Source organism: Anomaloglossus baeobatrachus, chromosome 7 (genome assembly GCF_048569485.1).
Source record: "Anomaloglossus baeobatrachus isolate aAnoBae1 chromosome 7, aAnoBae1.hap1, whole genome shotgun sequence".
Classification (NCBI taxonomy): Eukaryota; Metazoa; Chordata; class Amphibia; order Anura; family Aromobatidae; genus Anomaloglossus; species Anomaloglossus baeobatrachus.
The window spans coordinates 244,628,951-244,646,114 of record NC_134359.1 but is presented as its reverse complement, the minus strand read 5'-3'; the positions used below and the strand labels follow the sequence as shown (position 1 = coordinate 244,646,114).

General features: G+C 47.7%; 1 protein-coding gene across 1 annotated transcript in view; it reads right to left on the bottom strand.

Moving 5' to 3' along the window:
- Window positions 1-275: 275 nt before the first annotated feature.
- The window catches only part of GDE1 (glycerophosphodiester phosphodiesterase 1), a 32,976-nt gene continuing 16,087 nt past the window's right edge, over window positions 276-17,164 (bottom strand). The window contains exons 3-6 of the mRNA XM_075317998.1: window positions 16,295-16,400; window positions 5,416-5,508; window positions 2,447-2,658; window positions 276-728 (exon numbers count right to left, since the gene is read on the bottom strand). Of these exons, the coding sequence (XP_075174113.1) occupies window positions 581-728; window positions 2,447-2,658; window positions 5,416-5,508; window positions 16,295-16,400 (559 nt within the window). The 3' untranslated portion in view covers window positions 276-580. The remainder of the gene's footprint in view (window positions 729-2,446; window positions 2,659-5,415; window positions 5,509-16,294; window positions 16,401-17,164) is intronic.

Genomic DNA, 17,164 nt, shown 5'->3' with positions numbered 1-17,164 from the left:
TTTATAGTGATCAAATGAGTTAATAAAATATTAATCTGAGGCCGTAAGACCCTGATCCTGAGAACATATCTATGGTTTAGCACTTATCCCTTGAATGAGTGATTATATGAATCATTTAAAGGGTGGACGGAGTCCATGTATCAGATTCTATTGCACATCATCTTTCCTGAGGTATTTGAGCAGATTCTTCATTATATATATAAATAGATTGTTAATGAATAAATATAAATTATTGTTAATGAATGCGTTGATCATTTATAAGAAATAAAATATATATATATATATATATATATATATATATATATATATATATTTTATTTCTTATAAATGATCAACGCATTCATTAACAATAATCGCCAAGCACACATATTGCTGGGATTTTCCTTGCTGTGCCTTTACTGTGAGTCCACCTTCTCAGCAGCAGAAGCCTCCTAATCAGTCAGGTGGGCTCGGATTGACCACCTCATAAAATTATTTCTGAAAGGAAAAACGTGTCAACACCAGAGATTACATAATGGGTGATTCTGAAATAGTGTAATATCCTTGTTATTCTGCCGCAGGCAGCACCGTGGTGGGCAGCTCAGTAGTGAGGGTCACAATCCTCTACCAAGCTGTCAGTGATGAAGTTAGTGTGCAGGACGCGCTCACTGTGAAGCTTCTCCGTGGCTGTATTGACTGTCCACGCCACCACTTCAATGCCTCTCTTGTTCCACTGCTCCACGTAATTCCTGCAGGGTAGAGAGTCAGATTACATTAGTCCTCCATTCACGTCTCCTCTTGTCATTTCAGATGTATCCATCTGCAAGATCCTATCCCAACATGTAGTAGGTTAATAATAATAATAATAATAGCAGATACCTCCAATTAGAAATGTAAGATAGTTCTACTGAAAATCTCCGTCACTTACTTCATGTGCAGGGCATTGCTGGAGCTTAAGTATCCAAAGTTATAGCTACAAATAGTTATTCTGAAAAGCTATGTCACTCACTTAGCTTAGGTATCCAAGGTTATAGTCACACATATAGGGACACTTAGTTAGTTGATAGTGGTCTTAACCATGGATACCTAAGCTCCTGCAATGCCCTGCACATGAGGTAAGTGACACTACTTATCAGGAAAACAAGACTACATTTCTAATTGAGAGGTATTTGCTAATCTTCTTACCTACTACATACTGGGATAGGATCTTGGAGATGGGAATAAACCTTTAACCCTCATCCAGATGTCTGTGCAACTTGGTCTGTGTACAGACTGTACCAGGATACAAGGACTGGCCGTTGGTCTTCTGACCCAAACTTGACAGCTTCATTGGAATACGTGAGGCTGTCAAGTCTTTGCTTGAAAGTGGTTTTCCTTTACATTACTATTGATGACCTTTCCATCAGATGGAGTACCAATATAAGATTTGAGAAGGTCCCCAGGAGATGTGGTATGATCAGACCATATCCCTGTACAGTCCGACATGGCCTTTACACAGTACAAAGCAGGGACACATATAACATTATCTCAGCACAGGGACATTTTTATTAAACTGTAATGCCTGCCTAGAACCACAGTCTCAGGATGGCTGTCATGGACAGACTAGAGGAAAGCCGCCCACTCAACAGGATCCTGAGAACCCCGAAACCCTTTAAACCCTGTACACAGAGCTGAAATTATTACAGGGTCCAGGAGATCATCGCCTATAGAAAGCTGCAATCCAGAGAAGAGTAGTCGTCAGGCAAGGTCAAACCAGGAGGTACAAAAAGGGACAAAATCGGCAGGCAGGCGCGTAGTCAGGAAATCAGGCAAAGGTCAAACAGGAGATGGCAACGAGGTACAAAAACAGCAGGCAGGAGAGTAATCAGAGAGCAGGCAGAGGTCAAAAGACAGGGATCAATAATACAGAGCAGGGTAAGAACCAGAGACAAGAAGGGATATCTAGACTATATATGGCAGGGAGCAGCAGACCACTGAAGGTGTAAGGAAGGTAAAATGGATCCAACCCTGACTGTTAATAACTTTTGACTGGCAGGTTATTGTTCTCCATCAAAACTCCAAGGATGACTTTTTGGAGAAGCTGAATGTCATGAATTTAGCCCTACAAATAGTTCAAAAAGACTGACCCGCACATCCTACAAATGTGAATAGGGGCCAGCTGAAAAAAAACCTAGCAAATACAAAATGCATACAGCTGCACACTGAAAAGCCAACAATGTATAAGGGAACTCTGGTACTGCAATACTGCTATATGAAAAAATGAGATTTTTAGTTTATGAATTGGCCAATGCATGTAAGTCCGGATCTCATTTTTTCATATAGCAGTAATGCAGTACCAGAGTTCCCTTATACATTGATGGCATTTTTGTGTGCAGCTGTATGCATTTTGTGAATTTAGCCCTAGACATCAGCTGTCCCCTACGATGCTAACTCTTGCTCCCCGTCATGATCAGTGAAGTGACCTTACTGTGAAATGTAATTCTTTTGCATTAAGAAGGCCGATACTCCGCAGAAATTCCACAGGATGTGGTGCAGCGCCCAGTCCAGCAGGACATCCATCGAGACGTAGAAGTAATGCTTCCAAATGGAGTCGAAGCGAGGTTTACCATCCCCAAGATGGCTGAGGCTCCACGGCCTGTGTGTCAGAGCGGTGACCACATTGATGTCGGCTTGTCTCATCTGCACATCACACAACATCAAAAGAAACATTAATATGGAAGGAGCAACAGACATGATTGATAGAAGCTGCAAAGAATCAATGAGTCTAATGGTGATGAGGAACCACTCTGCTTTTCCTTTGCACCAGTTCTGATACATCTCCCACAATGTGGAGCTGTAGTGTAAACTGCAGGGGATGTGCTGTATGCCGATGCTCAGCGATGAAATTACAGCAATGATCCCTCTTAGGTGAAGTCCAAATGTGGTGAATTTGCGGCTCAAAATCTGCACTGCACATTGTAGCACAATACATGAAGATGGAGCTTTGATAATGACATGCAATTGTTGCGTAAATTTACATGTGTTTTCTATCAACAAAACTTCATTGATTTAACCCCTGGGGGTGAAATCCTGGGAAATTATTAGCAAAATCTGCAGAGAAATCTGCAAATTAATCACATGGAATTGCTACATCTACACTTCCCATTAATAAGACAGTTAAAGGGAACCTGTCACCAGATTTGGTGACTATAAGCTGTGGCCACCACCAGTGGGCTCTTATATACAGCATTCTAACATGCTGTATATACAGTTAGGTCCAGAAATATTTGGACAGTGACACAATTTTCGCGAGTTGGGCTCTGCATGCCACCACATTGGATTTGAAACGAAACCTCTACAACAGAATTCAAGTGCAGATTGTAACGTTTAATTTGAAGGTTTGAACAAAAATATCTGATAGAAATTGTAGGAATTGTACACATTTCTTTACAAACACTCCACATTTTAGGAGGTCAAAAGTAATTGGACAAATAAACCAAACCCAAACAAAATATTTTTATTTTCAATATTTTGTTGCGAATCCTTTGGAGGCAATCACTGCCTTAAGTCTGGAACCCATGGACATCACCAAACGCTGGGTTTCCTCCTTCTTAATGCTTTGCCAGGCCTTTACAGCCGCAGCCTTCAGGTCTTGCTTGTTTGTGGGTCTTTCCGTCTTAAGTCTGGATTTGAGCAAGTGAAATGCATGCTCAATTGGGTTAAGATCTGGTGATTGACTTGGCCATTGCAGAATGTTCCACTTTTTTGCACTCATGAACTCCTGGGTAGCTTTGGCTGTATGCTTGGGGTCATTGTCCATCTGTACTATGAAGCGCCGTCCGATCAACTTTGCGGCATTTGGCTGAATCTGGGCTGAAAGTATATCCCGGTACACTTCAGAATTCATCCGGCTACTCTTGTCTGCTGTTATGTCATCAATAAACACAAGTGACCAAGTGCCATTGAAAGCCATGCATGCCCATGCCATCACGTTGCCTCCACCATGTTTTACAGAGGATGTGGTGTGCCTTGGATCATGTGCCGTTCCCTTTCTTCTCCAAACTTTTTTCTTCCCATCATTCTGGTACAGATTGATCTTTGGCTCATCTGTCCATAGAATACTTTTCCAGAACTGAGCCGGCTTCATGAGGTGTTGTTCAGCAAATTTAACTCTGGCCTGTCTATTTTTGGAATTGATGAATGGTTTGCATCTAGATGTGAACCCTTTGTATTTACTTTCATGGAGTCTTCTCTTTACAGTTGACTTAGAGACAGATACACCTACTTCACTGAGAGTGTTGTGGACTTCAGTTGATGTTGTGAACGGGTTCTTCTTCACCAAAGAAAGTATGCGGCGATCATCCACCACTGTTGTCATCCGTGGACGCCCAGGCCTTTTTGAGTTCCCAAGCTCACCAGTCAATTCCTTTTTTCTCAGAATGTACCCGACTGTTGATTTTGCTACTCCAAGCATGTCTGCTATCTCTCTGTTGGATTTTTTCTTTTTTTTCAGCCTCAGGATGTTCTGCTTCACCTCAATTGAGAGTTCCTTAGACCGCATGTTGTCTGGTCACAGCAACAGCTTCCAAATGCAAAACCACACACCTGTAATCAACCCCAGACCTTTTAACTACTTCATTGATTACAGGTTAACGAGGGAGACGCCTTCAGAGTTAATTGCAGCCCTTAGAGTCCCTTGTCCAATTACTTTTGGTCCCTTGAAAAAGAGGAGGCTATGCATTACAGAGCTATGATTCCTAAACCCTTTCTCCGATTTGGATGTGAAAACTCTCATATTGCAGCTGGGAGTGTGCACTTTCAGCCCATATTATATATATATAATTGTATTTCTGAACATGTTTTTGTAAACAGCTAAAATAACAAAACTTGTGTCACTGTCCAAATATTTTTGGCCCTGACTGTAAAAGCCAGCCCACTGTGTAGAACATAGTCACTTTATAATACTCACCTGTCGGTGCGGTGCATATGGGTGTCTCCGTTCTCCGGTGCCGGCGTCTCCTCTTTCGGACATCTTTGTCCTCCTTCTTCTGAAGAGTGGGTGCATGATGCGTTCTACGTCATGCACATGCGCCAGTATTGAGATCCTGTGCAGGCGCACTTTTATATGCCCTGAGCAGGGCAGATCAAAGTATTATAGTGCGGCTGTGCAGAACCTCAATACCGGTTAGTGTGGATGACATAGACGCGTCATGCACCCCGGCTTCAGAAGAAGGAGGACAAAGATGGCCGAAAGAGGAGGCGCTGACACCAGAGAAGCTATTAGGAGCATGTACAGCTTACAGGGAACGCTGCATAAGACACAGGACAGAACATTTGGGTCATGTAAGGGCACATCAGCATGATTATCTATATAATGTCACTTTCTAATTCATTGGGAGAGAGTCCAAGCAGGGGCAAACCCCTTGTTACAGTAAATGGAGGTGATTTGCTACTTACTTTATAAATGACACTTGGCTCAAAAGAACAGACAATGCTGCAATTGTAGAGATGTGGAAAGTCAATGTACATCTTCCTGAGAGCATCAGCAGCCTGAAAAATAATAGTACTCTTCATTAGCCACAATAAAGACCATAGCCTAAACGATCACAGTATACGCGTCCAACAGTAAGTGAAATAAACAACAAAGATTACATCAGCTCAATCAAAATAAATCTTATAATTTTGATAATATCACAGATTTGCAATAAAAAGTGGAGAAACTTGTGAATAAGGAATACATTAGGACCGGGTAGAGTTGTCCTGCTGCAGTCATAAGGACAGTGTAATACTAGTGTTTGACCACTAGATGTCAGACGTCTATAGGGAGTCCCAGCCAAGTGAACTACAGTGACCTCATGTACAGTTTTATTTCTTTATCGCTCCTAATTGGGAGACCCAGACGATTGGGTGTATAGCTACTGCCTCCGGAGGCCACACAAAGCACTACACTTAAAAGTGTAAGGCCCCTCCCCTTCTGGCTATACACCCCCCGTGGGATCACGGGCTCCTCAGTTTTCATGCTTTGTGCGAAGGAGGTCAGACATCCACGCATAGCTCCACTGTTTAGTCAGCAGCAGCTGCTGACTTTGTCGGATGGAAGAAAAGAGGGCCCATATAGGGCCCCCAGCATGCTCCCTTCTCACCCCACTTTTGTCGGCGGTGTTTGTTAAGGTTGAGGTACCCATTGCGGGTACGGAGGCTGGAGCCCACATGCTGCATCCTTCCCCATCCCCCTTAGGGCTCTGGGTGAAGTGGGATTTTACTGGTCTCCAGGCACTGAGACCGTGCTCCATCCACAGCCCCTGAAAGGAACTGCTGCATATGGAGCTGAGTATCGTCAGGGACAGGGCCCTGCTTCATCAAGGTACTCTGTGTCCCCACACAGACGCAGACACACTGCAGCATTGCTGGGTGTGTTAGTGCGCCGGGGACAACAGCGCGCACGCTTGTGCCACTGCTCACTACAGCTCTGCTGAAGGAGTATATGTATTTGGAACTGCCGCGCCGGCCGCTGCTGTCAGTTTGCTGCGGCGCGGCTGGGACTTGTGGTGCGCCGGGGACTTCCGCGCTGGCCGTGCATGTATGACGGCCGCGCTTATTACTCGAGTCCCCGGCTTTTGCGGCCTAGTTTCGTTTCGTTCCCGCCCCCAGGCCTGCCAGTCAGGGGAAGGGCGGGACGCTGTACAGAACATCAGCGCAGAGGGCTGGAGTCTACTTTACATACTCCAGCCCTCACACTGGGCACAGTGGGACACCAGTTTCCCGCACTTTGTCTGAGGCACGCCCACGGTCCGCCCCTCTTCACAGAACGCCGGCAGCCATTCCTGTGTGCAGTCTGAGCTGGAGAGGGGAGACAAGTTTTGGGAGACCCAGACACGGTATTCTGGCGACCACACACCCGCGTTTGAGCGGGCGGTAAGCGGTGCCTCTGGTGCTGAACCCACTAGTGCCGAAGTGTACATTTGTATTTTTATGCTTGTACGCTATACATTGCACTGTACGGTCGCTGGTGCTTCCTGGCTATATACCCTCCTAGATTGCTCAGAGGAGACAACAGCATGTCATCCGCAAAAAGCAAGGGTGCCAAGGCACAGGCTTTCTATGCTGCTTGTACCGCATGTGAGGCTTCTTTACCGGCAGGTTCCACTGACCCCCACTGTGTGCAGTGCTCGGCCCCTGTGGCAACTGCTCGGCCGGGGCCTCTGCTAGAGGTGACCCAGGGAGAACCACCTGTGAATACTGTCCAGGTGACGGGGACAGAGTTTGCAGCTTTTGCTGATAGATTGTCAAGCTAACTACAGATCATGAGCTATAGGTATATTCACCTGTGGATTTATCCTAATTAAATTGCTGATCCTCTCATGAGTGAAAAAAATTTTTTGACACATTCTATGAGGAATATTATTTTTTCCTGCCCTGGATTGTTAGATGACCAGCTTTTCTGCCAAACTTTATCCAGAAAAGAGGACGTTAGTCATTCTATCTACTTAAGTGAGGGTACTAAGGCTATAAGAGTAACATAAAATACACGAAAGTGAATATTTCACATGATACATACCATACCATAACCTTTAAGTCCTTGAAAAAGACCATATGTTTTGGTCGAAACGTTGGACTTGTACACACATTACGTTTTTGATATCCTCACAAGAACAATAAAATCATTGAAACGAAATATCATCTGTTGAAATCAATTTTTGAGTGTGCCGGATTCTTTACACTTTTTGGATATATATTTTTCCGAGCACCTTAAGCTTTTCATCCTGAGTGAGCCAGGCATTTCTATTACATTAGACCAGTAACTCAGACCATGGGCACTGTTCAATCATTGCTCCCTGGTCCCCCTCTGTTGGAACAGCCCCGGGCTCCGGGGGTGTCCCATGCATCCCAGTGTGACGGTTCGGACACGGACGACAGTCCCAGACAGCCTAAGCGAGCTCGCTATGAGCGGCCCTCGACTTCATCACACTGGTCAGGGTCCCAGCAGGAAGGCTCTCTGTGTGATGAGACGGAGGTAGCTGATCAGGATTCTGATCCTGAGACCGCTCTCAACTTGGATACACCTGATGGGGACGCCATAGTGAATGATCTGATAGCGTCCATCAATAGAATGCTGGATATTTCTCCCCCAGCTCCTCCGGTGGAGGAATCAGCTTCACAGCAGGAGAAATTCCATTTCAGATATCCCAAGCGTAAATTGAGTTCTTTTCTGGACCACTCTGACTTTAGAGACTCAGTCCAGAAACATCACGCTTATCCAGATAAACGTTTCTCCAAACGGCTTAAGGATACACGTTATCCCTTTCCTCCTGACGTGGTCAAAGGCTGGACCCAGTGTCCCAAGGTGGATCCCCCTATCTCCAGGCTTGCGGCTAGATCCATAGTTGCAGTGGAGGATGGGGCTGCACTTAAAGATGCCACTGACAGACAGATGGAGCTCTGGTTGAAATCCATCTATGAAGCTATCGGCGCGTCGTTTGCTCCAGCATTCGCTGCCGTATGGGCACTCCAAGCTATTTCAGCTGGTCTTACACAGGTTGACACTGTCACACGTGCATCTGTGCCGCAGGTGGCATCCTTAACCTCTCAAATGTCTGCATTTGCGTCTTACGCGATTAATGCTGTTCTGGACTCTACGAGCCGTACGGCAGTGGCGTCCGCCAACTCCGTGGTTTTACGCAGAGCCTTGTGGTTAAGGGAATGGAAGGCAGATTCTGCTTCCAAAAAGTGCTTAACCAGTTTGCCATTCTCTGGTGACCGACTGTTTGGTGAGCGGTTGGATGAGATCATTAAACAGTCCAAGGGTAAGGATTCATCCTTACCTCAGCCCAGACAAACCAAACCCCAGCAGAGGAGGGGACAGTCGGGGTTTCGGTCCTTTCGAGGCTCCGGCAGGTCCCAATTCTCCTCGTCCAAAAGGACTCAAAAGGATCAGAGGAACTCAGATTCTTGGCGGGCTCAGTCACGCCCAAAAAAGACAGCCGGAAGACCCGCTACCAAGGCGGCTTCCTCATGACTTTCGGCCTCCTCTCTCCGCATCCTCGGTCGGTGGCAGGCTCTCCCGCTTTGGCGACATTTGGCTGCCACAGGTCCAAGACCGTTGGGTGAGAGACATTCTGTCCCACGGGTACAGGATAGAGTTCAGTTCTCGTCCTCCAACTCGATTCTTCAGAACGTCTCCGCCTCCCGACCGAGCCGATGCTCTTCTGCAGGCGGTGTGCACTCTAAAGGCAGAAGGAGTGGTGACCCCTGTTCCTCTTCAGGAGCAAGGTCACGGTTTTTACTCCAATTTGTTTGTGGTGCCAAAAAAGGACGGGTCCTTCCGTCCCGTTCTGGACCTAAAACTTCTCAACAAGTACGTAAAAGCCAGACGGTTCCGGATGGAATCCCTCCGCTCCGTCATCGCCTCAATGTCTCAAGGAGATTTCCTAGCATCAATAGACATCAAGGATGCTTATCTCCACGTGCCGATTGCTCCAGAGCATCAGCGGTTTCTACGGTTCGTTATAGGAGACGAACACCTTCAGTTCGTAGCTCTGCCTTTCGGTCTGGCGACAGCCCCACGGGCCTTCACCAAGGTCATGGCAGCAGTAGTAGCAGTCCTGCACTCTCAGGGACACTCTGTGATCCCTTACTTAGACGATCTGCTTGTCAAGGCTCCCTCTCAAGAGGCATGCCAACACAGCCTGGACGTTGCACTGGAGACTCTCCAGAGTTTCGGGTGGGTCATCAACTTTTCCAAGTCAAATCTGACCCCGACCCAATCGCTAACGTATCTTGGCATGGCGTTTCATACTCTCTCAGCGATAGTGAAGCTTCCGCTGGACAAACAGCGTTCACTACAGACAGGGGTGCGATCCCTCCTTCAAGACCAGTCACACCCCTTGAGACGCCTCATGCACTTCCTAGGGAAGATGGTAGCAGCAATGGAGGCAGTCCCTTTCGCGCAGTTTCATCTGCGTCCACTACAGTGGGACATTCTACGCCAATGGGACGGGAAGTCGACGTCCCTCGACAGGAACGTCTCCCTTTCTCAGGCGGCAAGGGAATCTCTTCAGTGGTGGCTTCTTCCCACCTCATTGTCAAAGGGAAAGTCCTTCCTACCCCCATCCTGGGCGGTGGTCACGACGGACGCGAGTCTGTCAGGGTGGGGAGCGGTTTTTCTCCACCACAGGGCTCAGGGTACGTGGACTCAGCAAGAGTCCACCCTTCAGATCAATGTTCTGGAAATCAGAGCAGTGTATCTTGCCCTACAAGCCTTCCAGCAGTGGCTGGAAGGGAAGCAGATCCGAATTCAGTCGGACAACTCCACAGCGGTGGCATACATCAACCACCAAGGAGGAACACGCAGTCGGCAAGCCTTCCAGGAAGTCCGGCGAATTCTGACGTGGGTGGAAGACACGGCATCCACCATATCAGCAGTTCACATCCCAGGCGTGGACAACTGGGAAGCAGATTTTCTCAGTCGCCAGGGTATGGACGCAGGGGAATGGTCTCTTCACCCGGACGTGTTTCAAGAGATCTGTCGCCGCTGGGGGATGCCGGACGTCGACCTAATGGCGTCCCGACACAACAACAAGGTCCCAGTCTTCATGGCGCGGTCTCACGATCACCGAGCTCTGGCGGCAGACGCCTTAGTTCAAAATTGGTCGCAGTTCCGGCTCCCTTATGTGTTTCCACCTCTGGCACTGTTGCCCAGAGTGCTGCGCAAGATCAGGTCCGACTGCCGCCGCGCCATCCTCGTCGCTCCAGACTGGCCGAGGAGGTCGTGGTACCCGGATCTGTGGCATCTCACGGTAGGCCAACCGTGGGCGCTACCAGACCGACCAGACTTGCTGTCTCAAGGGCCGTTTTTCCATCGGAATTCTGCTGCCCTGAACCTGACTGTGTGGCCATTGAGTCCTGGATCCTAGCGTATTCAGGATTATCTCAAGACGTCATTGCCACCATGAGACAAGCTAGAAAACCAACCTCCGCCAAGATCTACCACAGGACGTGGAAGATATTCTTATCTTGGTGTTTTGCTCAGGGAGTTTCTCCCTGGCCATTTGCATTGCCTACTTTTCTTTCCTTTCTACAATCCGGTTTGGAAAAAGGTTTGTCGCTCAGCTCCCTTAAAGGACAAGTCTCAGCGCTATCTGTATTTTTTCAGAAGCGACTAGCACGGCTTCCTCAGGTACGCACGTTCCTGCAAGGGGTTTGTCATATCGTCCCTCCTTACAAGCGGCCGTTAGAGCCCTGGGATCTGAACAGGGTTCTAGTTGCTCTCCAGAAGCCGCCTTTCGAGCCTATGAGGGATGTTTCCCTTTCTCGACTTTCACAGAAAGTGACTTTTCTAGTAGCGGTCACCTCGCTTCGGAGAGTGTCCGAGCTAGCAGCGCTCTCATGCAAATCTCCCTTCCTGGTGATTCACCAGGACAAGGTGGTTCTGCGCCCGATTCCGGAGTTTCTCCCTAAGGTGGTATCCCCCTTTCATCTCAATCAGGATATCTCCTTACCTTCTTTGTGTCCTCATCCTGTTCATCAATGTGAGAAGGATTTGCATTTGTTGGATCTGGTGAGAGCACTCAGAATCTACATTTCCCGCACGGCGCCCCTGCGCCGCTCGGATGCACTCTTTGTCCTTGTCGCTGGTCAGCGTAAAGGGTTGCAAGCTTCCAGATCCACCTTGGCTCGGTGGATCAAGGAACCAATTCTTGATGCCTACCGTTCTGCTGGGCTTCCGGTTCCCTCAGGGCTGAAAGCCCATTCTACCAGAGCCGTGGGTGCGTCCTGGGCATTACGGCACCAGGCTACGGCTCAGCAGGTGTGCCAGGCGGCTACCTGGTCGAGTCTGCACACTTTCACCAAGCATTATCAGGTGCATACCTACGCTTCGGCGGACGCCAGCCTAGGTAGACAAGTCCTTCAGGCGGCGGTTGCCCACCTGTAGAAAAGGACTGTTTTTACGGTCCTGTCACGAGGTGTTATTTTACCCACCCAGGGACTGCTTTTGGACGTCCCAATCGTCTGGGTCTCCCAATTAGGAGCGATAAAGAAGAAGGGAATTTTGTTACTTACCGTAAATTCCTTTTCTTCTAGCTCCAATTGGGAGACCCAGCACCCGCCCTGTTTTCTTAGGGATTTTTGTTTTTTCGGGTACACATGTTGTTCATGTTAAATGGTTCAGTTCTCCGATGTTCTTCGGATTGAATTTGTTTTTAAACCAGTTATTGGCTTTCCTCCTTCTTGCTTTTGCACTAAAACTGAGGAGCCCGTGATCCCACGGGGGGTGTATAGGCAGAAGGGGAGGGGCCTTACACTTTTAAGTGTAGTGCTTTGTGTGGCCTCCGGAGGCAGTAGCTATACACCCAATCGTCTGGGTCTCCCAATTGGAGCTAGAAGAAAAGGAATTTACGGTAAGTAACAAAATTCCCTTCTTATGGCAGAGGGTGAAATTAAAGGGGATGTCCAGAGAAAACAAGTGCTGTGGATAGGTGATATCATATTAATTGGTGGGGACGGCACCGATCAACATAACAGGGCACTTTTAACCTTGGAGCAGTGGTGCACATGTTCTACCGTTTCTCCATTCATTTCTAGAAAGGAACCTGTCACCAGATTTGGGGCCTATAAGCTGCAGCCACCACCACCGTGCTCTTATATACAACATTTTAACATGCTGTATATAAAAGCCCAGGCCGGGGGTATAACATAAAAAAACACTTTATAATACTCACTTAAACCTGTCGCTGCGGTGGATGTGGCTCAAATGGGCGTCTTCGTCCTCCGGTGCTGGCGCCTCCTCTTTCGGCCATCTTCGTCCTCCTTCTGAAGCCTGTGTGCATGACGCGTCCTACGTCATACACACTCGCCGGTCCTGCGCAGGCGCACTACAATGCTTTGATCTGCCCTGCTCAGGACCTGAATGCCGGCGAGTGTGGATGACGTCGGACACGTCATGCACCGCGGCTTCAGAAGGACCACGGAGGTGGCGACAAAGATGGCCGAAAGAGGCGGCGCCAGCACCGGAGGATGAAGATGCCCATCTGAGCCACATCCACCAGTTTAGGTGAGTATTATAAAGTGTTATTTATGTCCTCACAGCGGCCTGGGCTCTTATATACAGCATGTTAGGATGATGTATATAAGAGCCCACTGGTGGTGGTCGCAGCTTATAGGGCAAAAAACTGGTGACAGGTTCCCTTTAAGGGGCTGCTGAGCTCGGCTTTTTCTGAGAGAATGAATGGAGAGATAGTTGGGTGTCCAACCTGCCCCTCTATTTTATAACAGGGATAAAAATTCTCCTTTCTACCCATTGGTGCAAGTCTCAGGGGTGGGAGACCCTCCGATCCGAAAGTTATCACCCATCATGCGGATAGGTCATAACTTGTTTTAAAGGGGGGGGGGGGGGGGCGTTAGAAGAGACACAAGAGGCTGAGGCCCAATTGTTGAGATTCTTGGGTGGAAAAAATCTTTTACAGCTTTATGAAACACATAACTTTAAAGCTAAATCAAGACGTAATCCCAGTTTGCTTCTTATACATAACATTTGGGGGGCCCATAAGAAGTGGGTGGGTATGCGGGAACGCTCCACCTATTCGGAATAACCATTTTTTGAGGTATCTTCTCCATCTGGATAGGTTTGGGGAGTTCGGGCTCAGGAGGGAACTACACACCTTTCTATTTCTACTCATGGAGCTGGAAACTAAAGTTACTAAGGGTCTTATATTTATATTATTCAAAGCTCTGTTAAATGAATATATTGGGGGATCCCATAAACCTAGTTAAAAGCAGATGGTGTCATGATGTGACTGCAGGTGTCACGTCAGGTACAAGAGTAAATAAAATAAAATAAATCTTTATTTTTATATAGCGCTAACATATTCCGCAGCGCTTTACATACATCAGGAACACTGTCCCCATTGGGGCTCACAATCTAATCCCTATCTGTATGTTTTTGGAGTGTAGGAGGAAACCGGAGTACCCGGAGGAAACCCACGCAAACACGGGGAGAACATACAAACTCCTTGCAGATGTTGTCCTTGGTGGGATTTGAACCCAGGACCCCAGCGCTGCAAGACTGCAGTGCTAACCACTGAGCCACCGCGCTACAAGAGGACTCACAACACAGAGGGAACACCAGGGTAACAATACAGGGGAAGTGTCACGCTGTACAAAGGCTAGTAATACGTAGTACAGCGTAATCCCCACTAGGTGGCAGCAGAGTAGTAAAGGAGAGACGAAGAAACACTGTAACAGAAAAGCAGCTGAAGTACAGCAGAGTAACTTCACCAGGCAGTTAACAAGCGAACCACCAGGGGGCAATAGAGTAGTCAAACAGTCAGGGTCCAGCCAGGAAAGTCGAGTCACTGCAAAGGGAGGATCAATGTCAAGTCAGAAAACAGAACCGAGTCGGAAGCCGGGAGATCAGGTATACAGAGGGAAACACAAACAACAGACAGGAGCGGGAAGTCACAGATCAGGACAGGCAGACGAACAGGGGAAGAGTACAGGTCAGGGCATGGAAGCAGGGAGGCAGGACAGATCGGGAACACTCACCAGAGCCAGTATACAAGCTGCAAGGCAGAAATATCACTGGCACTGAGTTATAGGTACAGAGGCAATATATAGCATCCTGGGATCCAGAACGAGGCAAGGGAAGTTAACCCATGACATGACCAAGCCAGAGCTGGGTGTAACCAGCAGCAGGGAAAAGCCGGCCTGGATCATGACAGGAAGGCCCTGGTGCTAGGGAGACGGGAGCAGGGTCACCTCCTAACACTCACCTGAGACTGATCCCTGCACTCCCTAACGTCCCTATACAGGTCCTTCCCCGTGTGCACTAGCCCATCGCAGGCCCTGAACTCACCCTGACTAGTAAAAGTCAGCGAGATGCTAGGCTCATCACTGCAATAAGACATGAGGAAGGTAAGACAAACAGGTGAGGAAAGACACAACAAATAACACTCAACAGCAGGAACTTCTCAGCTGCAACAGAAGCGACATTTCAGCTTCTCCAGAGACTGGCTCCTCCAAAGTGGACAACATAGGTATGAGCTATAGCCGGCATATGGAGGAGTGAAAAGCGGATATTTATAGCAGAAGGGAGTGGCTGCAGCTGAGATTACAACTACTTGTTAGATCACTGCAGGATACAAATTAACCTTAACCCCTTCAGTACTGGATGAAATTAAATACACTCCATCTCAGGGTAAACGATGAGCAGGCACTAAGGCCTGCAACACACATCCGTGCCGCCGGCACGTGTTTGCCATTTTTTACATGTACCGGCGGCACGAAGACACGTTCAGCAATGCTACCCTATTGTAGCAGGCACACACACTTAAAACCACACGGAACGTGTGTCCGTGTGCGTTTGTACGTGTGTGCGTTTTTCAAAGCGCTGACATGTCAGTGATTTCTCCCGCAGCACGGCTGTCACACGGCCCGCACCCGTACCACACGAGTGTAGTGTGGATGCGGTCCCGTGTGACACGCGCCGGAGAAAACACACGTGTCAGTGAAAAAAAAAAACAAACATTAACTCACCTTCTCCAGCTCTTCTGTCTCTGCCGCTGCTGCCTCTTGCTGCCGACCGCCGCTCATTAATCTCATAGAATATTCACTTCACTGCCTGGCAGCAGCAGCGGGGAGACGGGAGGGCTGGAGACCGAAGATCAGCACCACAGACAGCAGGAAGGACATCAGGAAGGACCAGGTGAGTATGATAATTATTGGTTCTACGTGTGTTATCGCGGATAGCACACGTAGAACACACGTGTCCCGCACGTACCAGAGACACGCACTTACCTGCACGCAACACGCAGGGAAAATACGTGTCTCTCGGCACGTGCGTGATTTTCACGTGAGTGTGGCAGAGGCCTAAAGCAGATCTTCGATCAACAATAAATACACTGTGACCTTCTGATCCCAGATCCCCCTGAGAGTATATCAGGTCGTGACACACTTGTGACACTGGGAGAGGGATGTGGGTCACATTTGGAAGTGTGGGAAGAAATTTTGGAGTCAATGAGAAGGTTTCAATTTAAAGACAATGGGTGGTTGGATTGGATTTCTGATAATTTGGCCTGGAACGTGGTTTTTAACTAATTAGGGTTCTTTAGGATTCCATATTTTATGGCATTAGACCTTTTGGGATTTTTTTTCTATTATTATATTAGTGATTATGGTAACACCATGTACTGTTCACACGCTTTATATCAAAAAGGATGGGAGGTTTCATATCCGTATCACTTTGTAGCGGAGCAGTATGGAGGAAAGTAACATTCGGGATAAACCCCTGTCCCTCCACATTGGTCCTCCGTGCACTATACCCATCCGGTTATATTATTACCTGAGCCGCGTGGCCTTTAACATCAAAGTAAATCACTAAATTGTGACGTAAACATTCCTTAACAGCCTCCTCCAACGTTGGGACCTTCTCGTCATTATACAGATGCCTGTGAAGAAAAAACAATGTGTGACTACATCACAGCTATGCTGGTTGTTAAAGGGTTATACTCAAGGTTATGAATGGGTAAAATATCAAAGTGCTTGTATAAACAACTAACTTTGCAATCTAAATTCTCAAGAAAGAAGGGAATTTTGTTTACTTACCGTAAATTCCTTTTCTTCTAGCTCCAATTGGGAGACCCAGACAATTGGGTGTATAGCTACTGCCTCCGGAGGCCACACAAAGTACTACACTTAAAAGTGTAAGGCCCCTCCCCTTCTGGCTATACACCCCCCCGTGGGATCACGGGCTCCTCAGTTTTAGTGCAAAAGCAAGAAGGAGGAAAGTCAATAACTGTTTTAAATACAAATTCAACCCGAGAAACAACCTCGGAGAACTGAACTGTTCAACATGAACAACATGTGCACCCGAAAAAAACAAATTTCCTAAGAAAAACAGGGCGGGTGCTGGGTCTCCCAATTGGAGCTAGAAGAAAAGGAATTTACGGTAAGTAAACAAAATTCCCTTCTTCTTTGTCGCTCCTAATTGGGAGACCCAGACAATTGGGACGTCCAAAAGCAGTCCCTGGGTGGGTAAAAGAATACCTCGTGATAGGGCCGTCAAACAGCCCTTTCCTACAGGTGAGCCACCGCCGCCTGAAGGACTTGTCTACCTAGGCCGGCATCCGCCGAAGCGTAGGTATGCACCTGATAATGCTTGGTAAAAGTGTGCAGACTCGACCAGGTAGCCGCCTGGCACACCTGCTGAGCC